Source organism: Galleria mellonella, unplaced genomic scaffold, assembly GCF_026898425.1.
Source record: "Galleria mellonella isolate WM207_F2 unplaced genomic scaffold, CSIRO_AGI_GalMel_v1 utg87, whole genome shotgun sequence".
NCBI lineage: Eukaryota > Metazoa > Arthropoda > Insecta > Lepidoptera > Pyralidae > Galleria > Galleria mellonella.
This window is the reverse complement of record NW_026442166.1, coordinates 2,177,858-2,202,777: the sequence shown is the minus strand read 5'-3', so window position 1 is coordinate 2,202,777 and position 24,920 is coordinate 2,177,858. Positions and strand designations below refer to the sequence as shown.

At 34.6% G+C, this 24,920-nt stretch overlaps 1 protein-coding gene across 1 annotated transcript; it reads left to right on the top strand.

Annotated features, from left to right (window-relative positions):
• Positions 1-5,395: 5,395 nt before the first annotated feature.
• LOC113520977 (F-box/LRR-repeat protein 14) lies at positions 5,396-9,749 on the top strand. The gene has a single exon (XM_026906408.3). The coding sequence runs from the start codon at positions 5,632-5,634 to the stop codon at positions 6,961-6,963; it is 1,332 nt and encodes a 443-aa protein (XP_026762209.1). The 5' UTR covers positions 5,396-5,631; the 3' UTR covers positions 6,964-9,749.
• The last annotated feature ends 15,171 nt before the right edge of the window (positions 9,750-24,920 follow it).

Sequence of the window (24,920 nt, the reverse complement as noted above, 5' to 3'; positions counted from 1 at the left end):
TGCTTAATCTTGTTAAAATCTATAAGACACCTTTATAGATAATATCTTATTTTTGACAATGTAATATTTTTCTTACTTATGTACATGTTCTTAAATATTTATATCGAGTGTAATAATTTCAGAACTGTTACATATAATATAAAGCGCCATCTATAATTAATATGGTTAAATATTAAGTACTGGTTTTACTACTTTATTACAGATGGCAGTAATTAACATTTGCTATTCTCCGCTAGATGTCAGTAAGAGCAAATTTTAAATCTAAAATGTAGTGATGCTACTTTATCGCAAAAGTAATTTATGTAAAAATTATTATAGAAAGTAATAAGTAGAATATTAATTTATTATTATTATTACTATTTTTATTAATAATGCATACACGATATTTATTAATTTATCTACATTAGACTAGCTTTTTGCCCGCTACTTCGCGTGGACTTCAGAAGTAGGAAAACCAATGAAATAGATGGTCCATTTACTAGATAGTGTATCAAGAAAAATACACCAGACACCTTCAGGAATATAACTGTGAAAACTACATACAATTTGATGCATTAGTTTTTGCGTGATGCCAGAACAGACATACAGATAGTGTAACTGAGAGAGACAAAATATATTTTTTGGCTTCTATTGCTCTCATTAGGACCACTTATATAAATTTTCCATAAATATCTCCCATGTATAGACATTGGCCGATTTCAATTTTATTATAATTAGTAAGATAATACAAATAAATCAGAATGTTTGTCTTTTTTTTTATACAACTTAGAATGGCAAACAAGCTGACGGCCCACCTGATGGAAAGCGTTAACCGTCGCCTATAGACATGAGCAGTACCATGGACATAATAGGGTATACTGTTTAGCCCATGATACCCCCCATGCGTTGCCATTCCTGAGGACTCAGGTGTTATTCCTCCGTACCCAGTAAATTCATGCCATATCCCACCCTTCAAACCGAAACACAGCCATGCAAACACAACTGCTTCACGGTAGAAACACGAATGGGACAGATGTACCCAAGCAATCGACTTTTGTACAAAGTCTCCCTCTGGTATGTGTCTGAACGAATTAATCTCAGGAACTACCTACTGGTACATATATTTATTTATTCATATATTTTATTTGATAGGTCATTCCATGAGGAATGTTAGAGGCTATTCAATAACCGCACTAATCTATTACCAATGCGGTTTGCCACTTACTCCGAAAAATCTGCATTATACATTTTATCATTTAAACCGTATTTATTTTATTACAATACTCATTTATTGATTTAAACTTGATTGATCAATAAAATGTAGTACAACAGGTGAACTTAATGCTATAGGAATTCTTTACCGTTTTTTTTTTTTGATGGATGAAAATGGTATGGTGACCCCACCTATGCTAACGGGATACGCTGACGGAGCACCAGTGAAGGGTGATAGATGAGAATGAAAACGGGCCAGTTAGCCCATCATGATGAATTCATCAGGAATTAACCATGATAGTTTCCAGGGGGAACCGCGTAGAGGTCGACCTGGTTGGGTATATTGCTAGCAATGGGATTCTCAGTCCCCATTACTAACAATCCCTTTCCCCCCAATTCTCTACCGTTGTAACGATGGCTACGTCTAGAAAGTGTAAAAATATTGGATAGCGGTTTAAAAAATAATATAATTTATTCATATTCCTACATATCAACTCGAAATTTTATTCACCAACGTGAGAACTGCTATGGAGTTATTCAATGGAGTTTTTGGCATGTTTTGGCTACTTTATAGCTTCCCCATAACACCATTAACTTAATTCCCAGCATTATATAGTTGGTATATCTCTTAACTTTAGTGAATCCACTTTCAAGACAACGATATTGTCTACGTGTTCCAACAATTCTTTAACCACCACTAGCAACCCGACCCGGCTTTGCACGGGTCGATAGAAACCCAGGTAGCAAGTGAACGTTTGCGACTCGAACACGACGTCAGTTTTAAATCATTTTAAGATCAATGGCAGAAAATCGACGTTAATATGACGAATTAATGCTACTTGGGATTTTCAAAAATAATATATAACCCATGTTATTCGCTGATTTATTTTTTAAGTTTATATTAGTTATATAAAATTAAAGTTATAAAAAAAATTAAAAATAAATTATATAGTTATAGATTTACCATAATATTAAATCAATAGGAGAAAGGATTTATAAAATTAGTTTAGTAGTTTTTGAGTTTATCCATACAGACAAATATACAATGGAATCTTTTCTTTTTATAATATATATTTTTAAATAAGTAAAAATTGAATTGTAACTCCACCTGTGCTGTCGGTATACGCTGGCAGGGGACCAGTGAAGGACTTATAAGTGGGGACGAAAGCAGGTCAGTCGGCTTATCGTGACGATTTATACAAAAATTAACCACAATAGTTTCCAGGGGGAGCCGCGTGGAGGTCGATCTGATAGGGTATATCGCTAGCAATGGGGCTGTTAGACTCCATTACTAATAATTCCTTTTTCTCCTAATGGGGATCTTTATCCCCGTTGCTGCCAGGTCGACTTCTACGTAGTTCGTCATCCATACTAGTTAATACTTGGTGACTTCATCATGATAGGCTAAGTGACTTTTATCCTCACCTATTATCTTTAAATTATATATAAACTATATTGCATAATTGAGAAAACCGAAAACTGCACTATTTGATAAAATAGGCCGTGTTTTTCGATCGATGCGTTTATCTAAACGTTATTAATCAATGGATTTCTGAAACTTACTGTATTTCTTCCAATCTCACCCCGTGAGATATGAAAGCGTGATATAAAAAAGTTAGATAGAACCAGTCAACCGGAACGCGGGGTCCACTACCCGCATGCCTTCCACGCTCACACACACCTGCATCAGCTGATTTACATTCCGTCTCTATAATTTTATAACAAAAAGAAATAAACTCTACACGAATTGCAATAGGAGTGATTATTCAATATCCTGTTTAATACGCTTGTTATACAGAAATGTACAAATGAATGTGAACTTTATTTGTAAAAGCATAAGAACGAAAATTTACTTGCATTTAGTGTTTCTATTCAACATACTGGTCGTTGAGCTATTAAAGTGAAAGTATGCTTTAACATATAAGAAATACAATTGGAATTTAAACGTAGTTAATATTCTGTCTACTCACACCAACACACGATGTAAAAATATAATAAATAGGTATAAAATATATCTACGTACGTACCTGTAATATAAAATTTCAATGCATTAAAAATAATAATAAATTTATTTTCTGGTTTTATCTACATTTTCTTGTAGGTACGAATGCAAATGAATTTTAGAAGATTTAAAAAAAGTAAGCTCTTTTTACTAAAGCAAATTTTCTGAAAAATGACTTAGGATGATTAGGACTTAGGTGTGTCTGACCTAAGATCAAACAATTCAATTAGTGATCTACCTACACAATACAGAATTATAAATTATTACATGATAATCTTGATTGTCAATTATTTAATGGGTAGAAACAAACACGTAGCGGTTAAAATGTCCTTGGAATTTTATAATTTTTATACTCGTCCAGCAATATTAAAAGTTTGTAGGTCACAAATAGGAATTTTTAACGACATTCGTAGGCATAGGTACTCTGTAATAATATCAAATTATGTCTATTTACATATTTTAGTACTTTATGACATATAGCTGAATATTTTTACCTAGATAAGTAGGTATCTATCTAAGCAAGTAACAGAAAGAAACGGTAGATATCAAGTAAAAGGAAAGTTTAATGGTAATACATTGAAATTAAGTTTATTTTTAATAATTATGCAAGTGTCATCTCCAACCAGTTTTCTAAACGGACCAGACCTACCGATCCGCGTTCCATTCTGGAACACGTTTGAATTCGAAATTCATATTTGGAACGCTCGCGAGTCGCGACCGGTCGCCCTTGTAATAGTTGGCCGGTGTTATCATATGGCCAGTATAAACGTATCTATGTCGTAACACTTGGGAATTCTTCCATCTCCAGCAATAGAGGCCATCGCGGGAGGTGACAGGGGTCTTTATAAACTGGTCATAAGTCGTCGGCAAGTGCAGCGCGAACGAAAATATACGGCGCGCCGAGTTGTTTTGCCGCCTTATCACTCAGTCCAAAGAATAAAAGAGTTGATAGTCATAATATCATTGCCTACATCGTAGGTTTCTCACGGAGAAATCTTTAGATCACTGGTTATTTGAATGTAATTATTTTGTTTAATTCCACTACCATTAGCATGTGACTGGCAACACTCGAAGATTGACCACCAATATTACTACCGGAAGTCTCACAACTTTCCATATTAGCCATCAATCTCCGACTGTTATTTTGTTATTTGTATAACCATCGAAATATTGCAAGCTGGTTCCAGCTAACATACTGAGACTGTCGCTCTTGGTACTATACAAAGCCTCACCAGCTGCTTTTGGATATACTATCAAAACACAGGCTTCTCTCATCTTTTTCTCTCGCTTCTCTTCAGGTTCTCGCATCTTCACTCGCAGACAGTACCGGTACATCCAAAATACTGCTCGACGGAATCGTACCATGACCACAATGATGTTGGTTACGAGGTTACATAGCTCTTCAGGCTTGCGGATAAACGACCAAACCATGCGAAATTGTTAACGTTAAGTGACTGCATTCCCGAAGGTCGCTAAGAGTTCCACCTATAGCGCCCAGCAGTCATAGGGATCGCGAACACAAAAATTGGAAAGAAAACTGGCATTTAATTGTCAGCATTAACCTTTACCAGAGGGAAACATTGTACAAAAGTCGTTTGCTTGGGCATCTCTGTCCCATTCGTGTGTCTACCGTGAAGCAGTTGTGTTTGCATGGCTGTGTTTCGGTTTGAAGGGTGGGATATGGCAGTGAATTTACAGGATACAGAGGAACAACACCTGAGTCCTCAGGAATGGCAACGCATGAGGGTATCATGGGCGAAACAGTACACATTATGTTATGTCCATGGTACTGTTCATGTTTATAGGCGACGATTACCATTTTTCATCAGGTGCACCGTCAGCTTGTTTGTCATTCTAAGTTGCGTAAAAAAACTTAGGTTAATTTACCACAATTTGCAAAAAATGCATTTTTTCTTAATTTGTATAAAATATAGGTATAAATTATTAATATAAACGTAGGAATTAAAGTCACAAGCTAGTTTGGAAGACTAGATTTGGTAAATATTAATTGAATATTTTTTTGTAGTTAAAAATGTACTTGATCTCTATACACATTTGATGTGTATATTTATAATGAATTATTTGTTAGAAACTAAGTATACAAACTAAGATTATGTGTACTTCTGTTGGCTTATAATCTATATGGCGGGTGTGTATAGCCGCGCGGGACGAAGGCGGGCTCTCGGTCCGCCAACTTAAAAATGCCGCCGCAGAGCCTCCGAATCGATACGGCGCGCGTCACGTGCCGCCGAGCGCGACCAATAGCCGCGCTCCGGCGGCCGCCGACGCGAGGGGGGCGCGCCGCTCTCCGCCGTTCGCCAGTACACGAGTGAACACCGCGCGGAACGGACGCGTGTACCGACGTCACCCACAACACGAGTTTCACCGAAAACCGGTCCAATGCTTCGTGTCGCGTTATAGTGCACAGTGTCGTCGCAATGAGTGCGTGGACGGAGGACGTGTTGTCCTGGTGCGATGACCGATTAGGCCTCACCGAACTACCAAGCACGACCAGAAGAAAACAACGCAGCGCGCCGTACAGACTTCATCGGCCGCATTTGCCCGCGCCTCACGTGCCAGAAACTCCGCCGGAGCCCCAAGGAACGCATATATCAAGGTTGTATCCGGAATTGTTGGCGTTAATATTCGAGAGGCTACCTGTACGGGACAGAGGGCGGGCAGCGCAAGTTTGCCGCGCTTGGAGAGATGCAGCTGATAGAAGATCAGTGTGGCGGGGAGTTGAAGCTGCTTTACACCTTAGAAGACCAGCACCAGTGCTGTTCGCGTCATTAGCTAGAAGAGGAGTACGTAAATTACAGGTACTTTCGCTGAGGAGAGGATTAAGAGACGCAGTCATAGCGCTTCCAGGATTAGAATCGTTGTCACTTAGCGGGTGTTACAGTGTAACGGATACGGCATTGGCCAGTGCATTTGCAGCTGAGCTACCGGCATTGAAAAGACTGGATTTGTCATTGTGCAAACAAGTGACAGATTCGTCACTCGGCAGGATAGCTCAGTCATTAAAGAACTTGGAGGAACTAGAACTCGGTGGGTGTTGTAATATAACGGACACTGGGTTGCTTCTTATAGCCTGGGGACTCAGGAAACTTCGTCGCCTGAACTTAAGGTCATGTTGGCATGTAAACGATGCTGGTATAGCCCACCTATGTGGTGGAGGAGAGGCGAGAGGAACGCCTGAGTTGGAGCACTTAGGATTACAAGACTGCCAAAGGTTAACAGATGAAGCTTTGAAACATGCAGCAATTGGTCTTCCTAAATTAAAATCTATAAATCTGTCTTTCTGTGTCGCCGTCACAGATGCTGGATTGAGGCATTTAGCACGGCTACCACATTTAGAAGATATTAATTTAAGAGCCTGTGACGGCGTGTCAGATGCTGGAGTTGCCCATTTAGCTGAGAGCGGCAGACTGAGAGCTTTAGATGTGTCTTTCTGTGACAAAGTAGGAGATGAAGCGCTTTCACATGCAACTTTAGGACTGTCAGGATTACGTTCACTTTCGTTGAGCGCCTGCCGACTCACAGACGAGGGTTTAGAACGGGTCGCCAGGTTATCACAACTGGAAACGCTAAATATAGGCCAATGTACCCGTGTCACAGACAGAGGATTACGCGCTTTAGGTGACGGACTACAAAATTTAAAGGCAATAGACTTGTACGGCTGTACGTGTATAACTCCGCAAGGCTTGGACCATATCGTGAAGTTGCCTCGGCTTAGTGTACTTAACCTCGGCCTGTGGCATGTGCGGTGACCACACACACATTAGTCTGTAGTCTGTGTTTATGCGTGCCTGTGTGAGTGAGACGGCCATGTTGAAGTGAAGGAGCGCCAAGGTTGTATACTCTGGACAGTGAATAAAGGAATTTAACCAATTTTAAGATATTATAACGAATTATTGTTAGGATCTGGGGTCGCTTTCTTTTAAAATGTTCTGTTTTTGGCCAGTTGTGTTTATCGTTAAATTGTTTGTTGAAAAGTATTCTGTGATTTCAACTTTTTGTATGTTTTTTTACTTGCGTTGTCTCAAGAGAGTTGCCCCAACGCCTAGTCGATACTTATATTGAGTCAGATCTTTTTAAACTTGTGCATTTTCTTGTTGTATACTTTGTTTTGCTACTTCCATTATACCGCGATGACGTAATAACTGTTAAGCTACTTTTACAACTATTTAATAATGGATATTATAAATTTTAAAAAGATCTGGTTATTCAATGTAATTGCTCCATTAGTTAGGTAGACATTTAGCCATTCTTCAAATTAATGTTGTCTTCAATTCGACATCATGCATTGGCGAGGACCATCCATATTTAAAATTGTAAAACGGTAGTTAGGACCGTTTACTTGTAAGCCAGTTTCTCATTTATTATATAAAAAACAAATCTACCATTTTTCTAAAATCAATATCCATTTTGTGCACTATCAAAACAGTTTATAAAAAGAGAAATCCCGCAACAAACATTTCATGCAGCATTTATGTTACTTTTTCAAGTTAATTTAGTTGGAGGGAAAATTAATTTGATCTATTGAAAGGAAAGATATGTAATACTCCAATATTTAAAATTACGTTTGGCATGCCAAGTTCGAATGTATGAATAAGGGAATTATGTTTATTAATTAATTGAAAACGGCAACAAAAATGAATACCGTAATTAATCGGCAAATAAAAAAGGCTGTAATTTCAGTATATATCACTGAAAGTATATATATAGCTAATAAGTATCAAGCAAGCTCTTTAATATTTTTATACTCTAATATTAACAACTTTAGTCATTTGAGTACATTTTATTAAAAACTGTTTATTCTCTGTGTAGGTAGGTGAAAGAATTTTGGCAAAATATTACTGGACATATGTTAGTTTTTTAATTTTTATTTTTCTGTTTTCTTTATTCTTTAAATAATCAACATATGATAGGGTTAACGTGCTGGTTCCACGACCATCGCTGTTTCTCGGTCATTTCACTTAAAACTTTAATAAAAGTATTTCCAAAGGGAGACAGAAGTTCTTGTTATTTTTAATTCTCTGTATAATTAGATGACCAATGATTGTATTGATGATAATTGTCAAAGAACTTTAGCCCATGTGTATATGCGCTTAAAGATTTACAAAAACTAGTGAGGAGATTTTTAAAACGTGAATAAATAATGTTTTTACTGAGTTTTTCAACTAAATATTATATATGTATGTATAAAGCATCAAGATATGATTAAAATTCACTTTAAACCAATATTTAAATAATAATTCAGTAGTTTTGTTAAAATAATAGACGGTCGCGCAACTAACAGACTTTGACAAGGTTTTTGTAACATTTTTATCTTTTTTTTTAAGTAAAATGGACATTTTTTCAAAAATATGTCGATTTTTAAGATTTTTTTTTAAATAACAATATAAAGATAAAAAAAAAACCTATAAGAAGTAATCAATTTGAACTTTATATTTGTACATTACAACGAGATTTTTCAATAGTAACAATTCTTATCGAAAATATTTTTTAAAAGATCGAAAGTGCATTTACTAGTCGTAAACCAGCATATTCACCCTAACATTTTATACACACCATAAAGTTTCATATTTTTATCTTATGATTTAACACGTCTTTATTATAATATATGTACATAACATAACCTTTCATAATATTATTATATGTATTTATATATTATATTTGTTACCAAACATCCACATTTGATTACCTTATGTAGTGGAACAAGTATTTTATCTTATTTCTAATATCATTAAATTAAAACAGCATAATTTTATAATTGAGAATTACTATATATACTGCTATATCAAAAAACTATTTTTACATGCAGTGATTATAAACGTTACAAAGAAATAAGTATTTAATAAAAAAAGAAATTGCAAAAAAGAACAACTTAAAAATGTCTTAAAACAGCACTAAGAATGAATTAAATGATGTGTGTAATACTATTTTTTTTATATAATAAATGCATGACTTTAATGTTCGAATAATAAATAACAAATAGATATAGCAGTGTTGCCATTGTTTTGATTATATCATTTAATATTAATGTCTTTGCTACAAGAAAATACTCTAAATTTAGCTAGAGAAATCAATTGACAATAAATTTATGACCAGGAATAAAAAAAAAAACAAACACTGAAACAAACTCTAAATTAAAAAAGCCTTAAATTGCAAATAAAATTTTTAAACCTACTTACTCAGAAAGTCTTTTTCTGTGTAGTAAGTTAGAATACATGAAAAAAAAAAATTTTTTTAAATTACATAAACTTACTATAAATTTTTCAAAAAAATAATTCTAAACTGTTAAGTCTAAAAATGTAATTCAAACGCGAAATAATAACGCTTGTACCACCGAGGTTATCAACAACTAGCTAAAGTTAAAACTAATACAAAAAATTGAGTTTTGAATGTAAAACATGTACCACATTTGTTGGTCTACATTAATGACGTTATCGGGTTTTGTAATAAAAAAAAATAGCTATAAAACCTTGACACAATTTTTCTTCAAATTATAAAACAAATACTTGTTCTATTTTATTAATAATAATTATAACATTTATAAGAAAAATATTAATTTTGTTATACCACTTGACTCGATTATTAGGCAATAGATTATAAATTTGTCAACAATAAAGCTTAAATAATCACCGACAGTCATAACTGTTTTCAACTGATAAATAAAAAAAAATTAAGACAAAAATAGGTTTTTTTTTTTCAATATTTTTTTACTTAAATCGTAATCACGAGTTGGTATTGAATCAAATTACAATTAATTAATAAATGAAGGTTGTTCATTTTAAAATATTTTGACAATTGGATTATTGTTACAATCATAGACATAGAAAGAGGTTAAACCCTTAATCTATGGTCGCATCTCGTAATAATCGTTGTGTAAAGGGTTCGTTGGATAAAACAATAAAAATATACGATAAATTCTATCTTTAAAAATAACTTAAATAAAACCTCAACACGTTGTATAACAATGTTTTTGTTAGATTATTGCAAATAACTATTTGTACAGTAATATTTTGCCTATTTTTATTTTATTTTTTATTTTTTACGTTTATTTTCAAATGGTGAAGATCTCGTTTATACGTATTTTTTTTTTGTAATTTAGTAACATTTTGTATTGTTTTCATTATTGTGACATTTGGATGAAGTCGAATTGAATACTGTAACGTTGTATACTTCATCGATACGTTGTTTTTGTACAAACGAATGTAATATAGGAGAAATGTATTAAAAAGTCATCGTTTAGTTGCAAATTAAAAAAAGAATTTTCATTTTTATCCCTCAATAATATATTATTGAAAAACATTTATTTCATACATAAAATAAAGTAGGATGCGACTCAAGTCGCATACCGAGCACGCCATTAAAGTATAACTACGTCAAAAATACTACTTATTGTCCCAGCAAGGAGACAGATCGTAGTATATATAAACACAAAAAAAAATCATGCTGGCGTGAGCCACCATCAGATTTAACTGTTAATTTTGGAAAACATGTTCAAAAAATTTCATTATTTTTTATTATTTAAAAAGTGCTCTGACGATAAACTACCGTATTCTGTTTCTACCGTGAAGCAATTAAGTTTACATGGCTGTGTTTCGATTCGAAGGGTGGTATATGACAGTGAACTTACAGGGTACAGAGTACACATGAGTGCTCAGAAATGGCAACGCATGAGGGGTATCATGGGCGAAACAGTATACTCTGTTATGTCCATGGTACTGCTCATGTCTATGTTATAGGCGACGGTTACCACTTTCCATCAGGTGGTCCGTCAGCTTATTTGCTATTATAAGTTGCCTAAAAACAAATTAAACCATGAATTATATAAAACAGGTTAGATATAAATTTACCAATGAAAATTTAGCACTTAGGTCATATTTTTTATCAAAAATTTTACCAATACTTTTTTGCAATCAAAATACATTCGAATTTCTAGTAACAGCTTAATAAGATTCTTATTGTACAATCAATATTTATGATCTTTATAATTTCTTAATCAATCAGAAACATTGAAAATGGTTCAACTGTTTTTGAAATTCGACGAATAATTCCGACTACAAAGTGTGTTTCTTGGAATTTAATGAAAAATTAAGCCAAGTTTTGTTGAAATTATCACGGTAACAATTCATCATTCAATCAATTAATTGAATTTTTAACTGTTCTCCTATTGGACATAAGTAGACTGTTTTAAAAAGTCTTGATTGATCTTGATTTGTAGATTGTAATAAAGACAAAACTGGCAAAAGACACACCGACACTCCCTGTGTTACTGTGTCTTTTGCCGGTCACCACGCTAAACTATACGTCCAAGCACTGCCTGTAATATTTATATAGATAGATACATAGATGAATAATTTATTTGCATTACTTACAGCATACAAATAACAACACATAGATGGACTTGCAAATGCAACATGCAAAAAATAAAAGAATACATATACAAAAATAAAAAAAAAAAACAAAATACATAAAAGAAATTCCGGTTTGAAGGGTGGGATATGGCGTGAATTTACAGGGTACAGAGGAATAACACCTGAGTCCTCAGGAATGGCAACGCATTGGGGGAATCATGGGCGAAACAGTACACTTTGTTATGTCCATGGTACTACTCATGTCTATAGGCGACGGTTACCACTTTCCATCAGGTAGACCGTTAGCTTGTTTGCCATTCTAAGCTGTATAAAACAAAAGAAGTAACAATTTTCCCCTTCATGCGTGTGCCACAGTAATACATATATTTATTTTTATAAAAAGAAGATTGACAAAGGCAAACAAGCTGACCGCCGACCTGATGGAAAGTTGTTACCGTCGTCTATAGTACGAATGAATGAGCAAATGATTACTCATTATTGTTTCATTCAAAGAATGATACATTTACATAAAAGTAATAAGAATAGTCTTTATTGAATGACAAATTACAACTAATTACAGATACTAGCCACCGAACTAGGCTGAGCCTGTATCTCAGTGGTTAGTTAAAAAGTTCCTGACTTAAGTATACATAAAAGACGTTACAATCTAAAACATAAACACACTCATTTGCAATGTTCAATTTACTTTTGGTGCAAAGTATGGGCACAAAATAAAATCCAAATAAGAAGCAAGGTAAAGAGGCGGCAACGGGCGGCCTTATTGTTAAATAATAATCCCTTACAGGTAACTCTAGGATGGAAAGGAGTAATTTAAAAATCATCTGCTCATGGTCAAATATTATAATAATGTTCTACGTGTAAATAAGTGATAAATTTACAATCTTACAAACAAAACCACAAATATATATATATATATATATATATATATATATATATATATATATATATATATATATATATATATATATATATTAGTGTTTGTGCACACACAAAGTTTCGGCTATTTTCTAGCCGGAAGTTTCAGCTTATTTTATATAAAACTAAGGCCAAAAGTAGAATTTCTAACCGAAACCGAAAGTTTGGTCGCATACTAATATATATACATGAGTATGTTTTTAGTGTTTTTGAGTGCTTATTTTGAAATTATCTAATGGAACAATAATAAACGTAAATATTACGTACCTATACAAAATATAATCATCATCATTATCAGTTAGATTAATTATTGTACCGAATAAATGATGACTCCATTTTGTTTAGGTTCGAGAGAAAGTAATCTTCACATGCTTTTTATTATTTGCAATATTATAGCATATATATATATATATGCATGAAATACACTGTTGGTCACAATATTGTGTAGATAGATAGATAGATACTCTTTATTGTTTCCTCCAAAAGATTACAATAGTAAACTTATTATAGATACAAACAATTACAAGAAATGCTCACAATGAGAAAACAATGTTCCTTATCGTTAAAAGCGATCTCTTTCAGGCAACCTTTTGGATGGAGAGGAGTAGTTTATTTATTTATTTATTCTTTATTGACCACATTACAAAGAGAAATGGCTGGTACAAAAGGCGGACTTAATACTATATAGCATTCTCTCGCAGTTAACCTTTGGCAAAAGTTTAATAGTAGAAATTTTTTTTATTTAAGTGATTCTACTATATGGGGCATCTTATTCATGTATTCTCTCCCAATATAGCCGTAGCTATGGGGGGCAATACCTTAAAAGGGCTAAATGCCTTAAAATAAAAGCCCCCAAGAACACTTACACAGATTCGCTTTTTCGAAGTCACTTAATTTTGGCTTCTGCCCTACTAAAAAGTTCTTTTGCCCTACCTTAAACTTAGGGCTACGGCCCTGTCTCTCAACCAGCAGGCCTACTCTTGAATTTAATATCAATATAAATCTAATGTCAATAACAGTTTTGTATTGCACATATGAAATAACAATTAGGAATTAAGTTGAAATTCGAATCATTAATGCATTAGTTCGCATTGGCAAGTTGCACTAATATGCATCTATTAGAACCATTATGTCGCTAGTGTTGCAATTCGAGAGTGTGAAACGTTTCAATTCCAATATCGATCTATTGAAACTTATTTCAAGAGTAACCACACATTGGTTTAAGATAATTTTCCAGGAGGCGCTTGGACTCTTGTAATAGGCCCATATATACTCTCAGATATATTTTTGTTCATAGCTATAAGCTCCGCTCCTGATCTTGGGATGGGCAGTGGACAATTCTGGAGTGAGCACGGCACGGTTGGCCTGCCTCTAAATGTAAATGTAAATACAGGGTGTTCGGTAATGAATGGATAACCTTTAAACGTCTTATAGTTCATACTATTCACTTTCTATCTATGAGCACAGTTACTGTATAATAATAAAACAACAAAAAATCAATAGATTTCATTCATTTCTGGTCATAGCGATCAGGACAGTAAAATAAGATAGAAAAAATATTACTTTTCTTTAAAATAAAGATAACAAAGGTACTACTTATGATATATTTTGTTTTGTATTTTTTTTAGGACGGCCATAAATTGAACTATAAGACGTTTCAAAGTTATCAATTCATTACCGGACACCCTGTATATATTTATTTCTCTCACTAAATAACAACATAATAAAACATACAGCTATATAAGTTACAATTTAAAACAATCTTTGTGAGAGACTTGTGTTGGTACTAGGATAAACCGTCTTACAGATCACGCCTAGGCATGTATGTTGATAACAATGCATAGGCATTGCCAACAAACATATGCGCATTACATCAAATTTATATTCAATACAACGCTTCATAATTAGAAGAAGAATCGAAAGAGGTTTGTTTGAATCGAAGCATTTGGCGTTCCATTATTTCTGCCTACCCTAATGGGAGACAGGCGTGACAGATATGTATGTATGTATGTATGCTTCATAATTAGTTATTTTTATTTACCCTAGTTTAACTGCTTCAAATACTAGGTCTATTTACTCATCATCATCATCATCCGTTCATCATTAAAACGCAAACGCACATCATTAACATAAGTTTTTGGTAACAAAAGTGATAGTGATATAGATGATATTGCTTTTATACTTAAATACGTATCTTTGTTCAAGATTGTGGGGAAAGAGACTTAGTAATGGGGGCTAACAGCCCCAATGCTATCAATATACCCTATCAGATCGACATCCATGAGGTTTCCCTTAGAAACCATCGTGGTTAATGCATTGGCGAATTCGTTATGGTGGGCCAACAGATCTGCTTTCATCATCTATCGTCTTTCACTGGTGCCCTCACCTTACCAGCGTATACCGATAGCGCATCTAGAGTTACCATTTTATCTTCACCCATTTAAAAAAAACTGTTTAATATTTCTATAGTGTAAATGTAGTTTTTTTTTTTTTTTTTTTTATATTGTGATATTACTATGTTTACTAGAGAAATCTTTAAATACGAACCGAAAATGTATTTAAATGATAATTTATAAACTGATCGTCGGCTTTCTCCGAACTCGCAGGATTATTGTTTCGCTGCCAAAAAAAAAAAATAACTACTTACTATTATATATAGTTGTTTGACAAATGTCCATTATTCGTAAACAATTGTATACACTTTGGAAACGGCCATCCATTTGTTTCCATAATTAATTTTGTTTACAAATAATTAGAGACGTCATTAACAGAAACAATTAGTTTTTCCCTGCAAAATACCAATTCCAGTCTTACTAATACGATTATAAAGTTGTAACTAGACTGTGACTGTAAATGAGAGATTCTTTGGAATCAACTTCCAGCAGCAGTATTGCCGAACCGATACGACAACATAACCTTCAAGAAAAGAGCATATTCCTTTTTAAAACGCCGGCAGCACACCTGCAATGCCGTAGGTGTTGTGGGTGACCATGGGCGGCGGTAGTCACTTACCATCAGGTGAGCCGTTTGCCCACTGTGTTGTAAAAAAAAATTAGAGATCATCATCATCATCATCTCGGCTATTAGTCGTCCATCGCTGAACATAAGCCTTTCCCATAGACTACCATAAAGAACGCTCCTGAGCCACCTGCATCTACTGACTCAAATAGGAGATTTAAAAAAAATATATTAGAGGTGTTGGAGAGTATGATGGATTTCCCAGTTTTATGGTGAATAAAGAATAAATAATTGTCTTTTAATAATAAATTGCTTTCGTATATTTAATAAAAAATTATGCATGAAAAGAAACAAAAGAATAATAGGGACTGATAAAATAAAAAAAGAATATTGGCTATTAAAATAAAAAAAAGGTTGTAATCTTCAGCAATGGGTCTTATCAAGACCAATAGGTACACAAATAATAACAATTTTTAAATATTCTATCTGTCTATCTGTATTCTTATGTTTATGTCGAATTCATGCAAAAAGTACTGCATTAAATTGGACAATTTCAATTGTGTTCCTGAAGGTCTGACTCAAAAACTGGTGTATGCTTTTTTTTTAATGGATGATAAATTAGAAGTTGGTCAGTTACCCCATCGTGACGAATTCAACAAGAATTGTTCCCGATGGTTTCCAGGGGGAGCCACGTGGAGGTCGACCTAATAAGGTATATTGCTAGCATTGGGGCTGTCAAACTCCATTGCTAACAATCCTTTTCCCCCCACTAAGTCGGGGTAAGAATGTTGTATAAACTTATTATTAAGATTTGTGTAATGCACCAAAATAAAAATAACACTTTTATTTTCAAAAATAGTATAATAAAGAATCATAAATATTGCGTTGGGGTGCGACGTCGCAATAGTCCATTTTTCCAAAATAACAATTCATTGTATTTGTTTCTACAAAAACAAATGAATAGCACAATCATTAATGTAATAACAAAGAGTTGCAACAAATGACTTTATAATGATTTTACGACAGCGAAAACATTTCTATTGACCGTCTGTCTATACGTCCATTTGGAGCAAGTTAAGACATAAATAAATATATAAATAGCCAACAATTAAATGCAATATAACTTTAAGTATTCTAAGAAATACTAATTGCATAGAAAAAAAGGGTACAATAAGTTGTAGAGTACGTTTGTTTATTGTTTTACGTAGTTGTTATGAATGTGTGCGAATGCTCTCGTAATACGCAGTTTGTTTGTTCCATGAATTAGGTACTTTGGTGTAATAAATGAAAATAAATATTCTAGTAGGTACGCTGTACGCTTGTTAACTGATATAAACGCAATATCTTTTTTTTTATACAACTTAGAATGGCAAACAAGCTGACGGCCCACCTGATGGAAAGTGGTAACCGTCGCCTATAGACATGAGCAGTAGCATGGACGTAACAGAGTATACTGTTTCGCCCATGATACCCCCCATGCGTTGCCATTCCTGAGGACTCAGGTTTTATTCCTCTGTACCCAGTAAATTCACGCCATACGCCCACCCTTCAAACCGAAACACAGCCATGCAAACACAACTGCTTCACGGTTGAAACACGAATGGGACAGAGGTACCCAATATATATAAAAGAAGCAATCGACTTTTGTACAAAGTCTAAAGAACAGATACTATTATGTCATTTAATGAAATTAAAAAACAGTTTTTTGTAACTACCTATTAAGTAAATCCTTATTTTTTAAATCGATTATAATTAAATGGTAGCCCCGCCTGCGCTAACGGTATACGCTGGCGAGACACCAGTGAGAGATGATAGGTGAGAATGAAAAGGCAGGTTAGCCTATTGTGATGAATTCACTTGAAATAAAACACGATAGTTTCCAGTGGGAACAGCGAGGAGGTCGACCTGACAGGGTGTATTGCTAACAATGGGGCTACTAATCCTCATTTTTAACAATCCATTATCCCCCCGGTAAATCCTTATTAATATTATAAACTAGCAGCTCGTCCCGGCGTCGCACGGGTAGACATTTTAAACATTTCCCTTCACTGTTCTGCTCCTATTGATCGTAGCGTGATGAAAAGTATACTATAACCTACCCAGGAGTATGAAGAATAATTGTACCAAGTTTCGTTATAATCCGTCGAGTAGTTTTTGTTTCTATAACGAACATACAGACAGACAAAAATTTTACTGATTACATTTTTGGCATCAGTATCGATCACTAATCACCGCCTGATAGTTATTTTAGAAATATATTTCATGTACAGAATTTACCTCTCTACAGATTTATTATAAGTAAAGATTTGAAAGCGAGTCTGTTTGTTCTTCATAGCGCCTTAACGGCTTCAAGAATCACTGTGCAATTTGGTATATGTACATGTACTATATTAATTGGAGAAGGTATGTCCTTCTCTTAGTTTCTTTTTATTCCGATCAGTGCACTTATGCCGCGGATGAAGTCGCAGTTAAAAGCTAGTGATATTATAAGTAAATTTTTTAATGCGAGATCTTTGGTGTTCGTTTCTCAATGCCTATCCTATACTTGTCGTGAAAATAGATAATATAATTGATGTACTAACGTATGTATTTTTATATACACATCGTAATGTGTTCGAAATTTAAAATGTAATCATTTTTTATGATTAAAAAAAGAACATTTTAAATATGTTTAAAATTAGAAGAGGTTTACGCCGGCCGGATAGGTACTATTGACAAATAATAATTGAGGACGAAGTTAGGTCAGTTTGTACCAAGTTTTTGTACAACGTTGTCCTTGTGATACAGTTTACGTACGAAACATGTTTCCTTGCTTGTGTAAACACTTATTTCCACCAATATGTTTTGAACGGGGGCGACCAATATTGCGCAATATATGGTGACTGGCGCCAACATAAATAAATTCGGAATGTAAACAAGTGGGCACTCCCTAAAATTGTCTTTGGTGGGCTCTTTATAGAGTTTCGTGCGACACAGTATACTGTCATCGGTTATTTATTGGTGCGGCGTCACAGCGTCAACGGTTGGGCCTTGACACCGCCGTCAAGCGTTTATAATCACGTCTGATATACAAATTAGCCAATAGAGACTCGTTACTGAGTCGTGACCAATCCTAGAGCCCATTGGATTGTTTTTAATTTTGACTAGCATTTACCCGCGATTTCTTCTACGTGATATGTTCACTGGCTGAATAGGAGGGAAAAGGATTGTTAGCAATAGAGTTTGACAGCCCCATTGCTAGCAATATACCTTATTAGGTCGACCTCCACGTGGTTTTCTCTGGAAACCATCATGAATAATTCTTGTTGAATTCGTCACGATGGGCTAACTGACCAATTTCATCCTCACCTATCATCCTTCACTGGTGCCCCGCTGGTGTATACCGATAGTGCAGGTGGGGTTACCATTCCATTATCATCCATTAAAAAAAACTGGCTGGATAAATAGCAGCCTATATTCTTCTCCATTTCATTTAGTTTGTATTATATCAAATTTTATAGTGATAAGCCATTAAGCATAGATTAGAAATTTATTATTTGACAAAAATACAAAATTACAATCATAAGTTACAATGGGCCCCACACTAGGCGAACTAGGGGAAAGGGATTGTTAATAATGGGATCCAATAGCCCCATCACTAACAATATACTCTATCAGGTCGACCTCCACGTGGTTCCCCCTGGAAACCATCGTGGTTAATTCTAGTGGAATTCGTCACGATTGGCTAACTGACCTGCCTTTTCATTCCCACCTATCATCCCTCACTAGTAACCTGCCAGTGTATACCGATAGCACAAGCGGGGTTACTATTCATACACCCTGTATTGCTGGCAATGGGTCAGTTAGACCCTATTACTAACAATCCCTTTCTCCATTACTAATTCATTGTCATCCAATAAAAAAGAACACCTAGTGCTAGGGTACGTAGGGTAGTGGATGATGAATTAATAAGAATGAAGTCAGATCAGATGGTCCATTGTAACAAATAAAAAAGAAACCATCATGGTTTCCAGGAGGCGCCTGGAACACCAATACACCTGAGTCCTCAGGAATGGCAATGCATGGGGGTATCGTGGGCGAAACAGTATATCCTGTTATGTCTATGGTACTGATCATGTCTATAGGCGACGGTTACCACTTTCCATCAGGTGGGCCGTTAGCTTGTTTGCCATTCTAAGTTGTATAAAAAAAAAGTAACAGGAATCTTGTGGGTAGTAATCTAATTAAATACTATTGAGGGAAAGATGGAAGATAGTTTGCTTGTTGAATGCAACGCATAGTTGATCCGCATCGTAAAGCATAATTTACAATCTTATTACTTATACGCGAAGGTTGATAATTGTATTGCTGAATTGACAATGGTAGTATCCAATCTGCCTACAACCCGTTGCCGACTTGTTTCGCCTACTGACAACAATCAGTTTCGTAAAGCAATGCAATAGCTCATGTTGAAATCATTGGGTTTTCAATAAAACTGTCATTTTGAAGGATAAAATCTTAGATTAATTTTGGGGGAAAGGGAATTGTTAGTAATGGAGACTGAGAATCCTATTGTAATAATAATAATAATAATAAACCCAACCAGGTCGACTTCCTCGCAGTTCCCTCTGGAAAATATCATGGTTAATTCCTGATGAATTCATCATGATGGGCTAACTGGCCTGTTTTCATCCTCATCGATCACCCTTCACTTGTGCCCCGCCGGCGTATCCCATTAGCGCAGGCGGGGTTACCACTCAATTTTCATCCAATAAAAAAAAATCTTAGATTATATATATATAGAGCATCGAGCCTCAAAAACGATTTTTTTTGTCAGCTAATTGTCAAATTAGCTGACTCGTTTCTTTATCAGTGTTCTATTATACTTATGCACATAATGCATCTTGACCTATCTACATATATTTAATTGTTTAATAAATGAATTAAAATTAGTTTTTTCGCATTAAAAAGATGCAAAATTTATAAAACAAAATAAACATAGAAGTTATAAAGGAATCATTAATAAACTATTTATCACGCAAGATTGTATGAAAAATTTGACTCGCTTTTCTTGAAGCATTTGTATGAAGACACTATCTATGTATATAATGTAAGGATATAATGAATATTAATTTTTTTATTCATCACTTATTGAGTGTAATAATAAATTAATGAATTTTTGAACGTTTTACTAATATTCGTTTTGAGGACATTGTTACTAATAAATATTAATGGATCAAGAAGTCCCAAATAAAAATTATTATTATAAAGTAAATATATTAAGAGAAAAGTTCTGACTTTTGTTTGTTGGATAAAGTCAATAAATATTTTATCCATCCATACAAATAAAAGATTTTTGAAGTCGGATGAAAAGGAAAACAAATATAAGAGACTGGTAACATTGAATATGAGGGGGAAAAGGGTTTGTTAGCAACGCGGACTATCAGTACTTACTTTTTTTTTTAAGCCACTTAGAATGGCAAACAAGCTGATGGCCCACCTGATGGAAAGTGGTAACCGTCGCCTATAGACATTAGCAGTACCATGGACATAACAGATGTACTGTTTCGCCCATCCCCCCATGTATTGCCATTCCTGAGGAAATTCCTCTCTACCCTGTAAATTCACGCCATATCCCACCCTTCAAACCGAAACACAGCCATGCAAACACAACTGCTTCACGGTAGAAATACGAATGGGACAGAGGTACCCAAGCAATCGACTTTTGTACAAAGTCTCCCTCTGGTAGGTAGGTATATACGCTTTAGGTCGACCTCCACGTGATCCACCCTGGAAATCATCGTGCTGAATTCCAGATATATTCATCACGGTGGGCTATCTGACCTGCCCTTTCAGGGGGAAAAGGGATTATTAGAAATGGGAACTAATGCCCCAATTGCTAACAAGCCCTGTCAGGTCGACCTCCACACGGTTCCCACTCGAAAACTCACGGTGGATAAACTGTTCTGCTTTCATGCTCATCTGTTATTCCTCACTGGTGCCCCACAGCGTATACTGATAGCGTAGGCGGGGTTACCATTCCATATTCATTAACCCTTAAAAGCCTGATTTTTTAAATCAAATTAAAAAATATATAAATGTACCCTTTCCTGTGTTTACTAACGGGGAAAAATAGTAAAAAAATCAAAACGATATTTTTATATATTTATTTAAAAAAAAAAACATTTCTTAACACGTAAACAGTCAAATATTAAAATAAAATCGATTGTAGGCGCCCAATGCGATTTATAACCCCGGTATCAAATTTGAAACTTCAAGTATTATATTTAAAGGTTACAAAAAAACCTGTCCTTTCATCCTCACCTTTCATTCCTTACTGGTGCCTCGCCAGCGTTTACCGTTACTGCAGGCGGGGTTACCACTCCATTATCATTCGTTGAAAAACATTCAACAAACAAACAAACATTATCAGACATTGAATATGATAACCGTTGCGTAGAAATGATACATTTATTTACCTAACACATAACACATTACGTATCACTATGTAAACGCATACAGGCGTTATGTGTTATCGGTTTTGGAGTTCAAGCAATAGATAAAGATTGATAAGGAAGCAGATTATATACTTATATATATAAATAATATAATTGTTCAACGACGTAACTTCTGTACATTTTTAATTCTAAGAACATTTTGTTAATAATAAATTTGAATTACATATATAACTTTTTGCGCCGTGTGGTGGTGAATAAGCCATCCTTTGCTTCCGTGTGGGTGTCGTAAGAGACTACGGGAATTTAATGGCCGAGGAATGGGCAATTTCTCTCTTAAAAGCATCACTAAAGTCTAACTGCGTTTACCAGAGGGGTAGGGATTTGTTAGCAAAGCAGACTACCAGTCACATTGCTAGCAATATACCCTATCAGGTCGATCACCACGCGGTTCCCCCTGGAAACTATTATAGTTATTTCTAGTGGAATTCGTCACGATGGGCTAACGGACCATCATTCATCCTCACCTATCATATTTCACTGATATTCCGCCAGTGTATACCGACAGCGCAGGCGGGGTTACCATTCCATTATCCTACATTAAAAAAAAAGCCTAACTGCGCTTACCAAGGCAATACACCTCTTATGGGGAAGGCTTATGTTTAGCAGTGGACAGATAATGATACGATGTTAGATATAGTTAAATATAATACACTGTACTGGGGGGAAAGGGATTGTTAGTAATGCGAACTATCAGTCCCATTGCTAGCAATATACCCTATCAAGTCAACCTCCACGTGGTCCCTAAAAACCATTGTGCTGAATTCTTAGTGTATTCATCACGATGGGCTAACTGACCTACTTTCGTCCTCATCTATCATCGCTTACTGGTGCCCCGCCAGCGTATACCATTAGCGCAGGCGGGGTTACCATTTCATTATCATCAATAAAAAAAATACACTGTGCTGCCACAGAGATTCGCAGAGCGGTTACAAATTACGCATTATTATTATTATTATTTCAATATTGTATTATTATAATGTTTGATTTTTTTAAATTTTTTGTGCACTCAGCATTGGTACGAGTAAAAACTGTAAAATTTACCAAAAATATGTATGTAAATAAATAAATAATTGTACGTACAGAACTACCACTGATATAGGTATTACAGATTATGCAATACATTTCATTCATACGTCCATTCATTTCATGGAATTTAGCATCGTGAGCCCATTGTGCATGAGAGCGTAGTCGCGAGTGATACAGACGTAGTGAATTATAAGGCGTCAACTGTTCGCCTAATGTAAGTGTGGCAACGTTGGAATTATCTATCAACTAGCTACTTACTTCCAGCGGCTTCGTCTATTTGCGTTATTATGTAAAGTATCCTATGTTTATTTATTTAAGACAAACAAACAGTTATATTTATTGGAGAAAGACTTTGTACAAAAGTCATTTGCTTTGGTATTTCTGTCCAATTCGTATTTCTACCGTGAAGTAGTTGTATTTGCATGGCTGTTTTGATTTGAAGCGTAGGATATAGTAGTGAATTTACAGGGTACAGAGGAATAACACCTGAATCCTCAGGAATGGCAATGTATGGGGGGTATCATGGGCGAAACAGTATACTCTACTAGGTACTGCTCATGTCTATAGGCGACGGTTACTACTTCCCATCAGGCGGACCGTCTGCTTATTTGCCATTCTAAGTTGTATAAAAAATAGTTATGACAATACGTAATTACTCATTTAAAAAATAATTTAACAGTTACTAAAGTTTGTACAAATGAAGATGATGAAGAAGATATGAAATATACAAGTGAAAGAAACTCAAAATTAAACAATACTGTTGAAAACTACAGTAACATTGTCAGTAGCAAAGCTCAGATATTAACAAAGCCATCCACAATACATTATATGTATAGTATTTATATACCTTACTATGGTATGCAGGTTGTAGTGGATGTAAAGTCCAAAGGCACTTAGTAATATTAAATATTTATTATTTTAAACTATATATAAAGTGACGACGTGTTATACGTGTTGAGTGGCGGGAATAAATTTAAATTATATATATAAATATATATAAATATAATATATAAATTATATTTAAATTATATATACATATATATATATATATATATATATATATATATATATATATATATATACACACCAATACTTTAATGAATAATAATAATAAGAAAATACGTACTTATCGTGATACAATTTCAATGACTGGATAATATTGTAACAGATTCTTAGACTAAATCTAAAGTGAAAAAAAGTGTTGTCCTCTTCTCTCGTGCTCGCTGTGCCCAACAGGGTCCATAATTGAAGTTGAAATGTTATCTACTAATTATATTATGGAATGTAATAATAAATAAATAAATAAATAGATATCTATATATTGGATTCCTCCGGACGTTAATGGCGGAGAAAAGGTCACCACCCATTTCGATATCGCTCACATCGGTTGGAAGTGTCGATTTAATCGGGTTTTGCATTTACATATTATATATTGGGTAACGGATACTTAATATAGCGAGTTTGGGGGAAAAGGGATTGTTAACAATGGAGTTTGACAGCCCCATTATGCCTTATTAGGTCGACCTCCACGTGGTTCCCCCTGGAAACCATCGTGAACAATTCTTGTTGAATTCGTCACGATGGGCTAACTGACCTACTTCATCCTTACCTATCATCCTTCCTGGTGCCCCGCCAGTGTATACCGATGGCGCGGGGCTACCATTCCATCATCATCCATTTAAAAAAAAATATATAGCGAGTTTATTGATTCTATCATGTATATTATAAGCTGTATCTAGCGGCTTTGCCCGCTTGAGTCACTATATTACGAGTATATAAAATATTCTATATGTTAAGTTAGGGTATAACGTATTCGTATACAAAATTTCATACAAATCCGTTCAGTGTTCTTGCGTGAAAGAACAACAAACATCCGTCTATAGGTACATCAATAATATTGTAATAGGATACTGCAAGTAATTAGGCGATATTTTTTCAAACTCT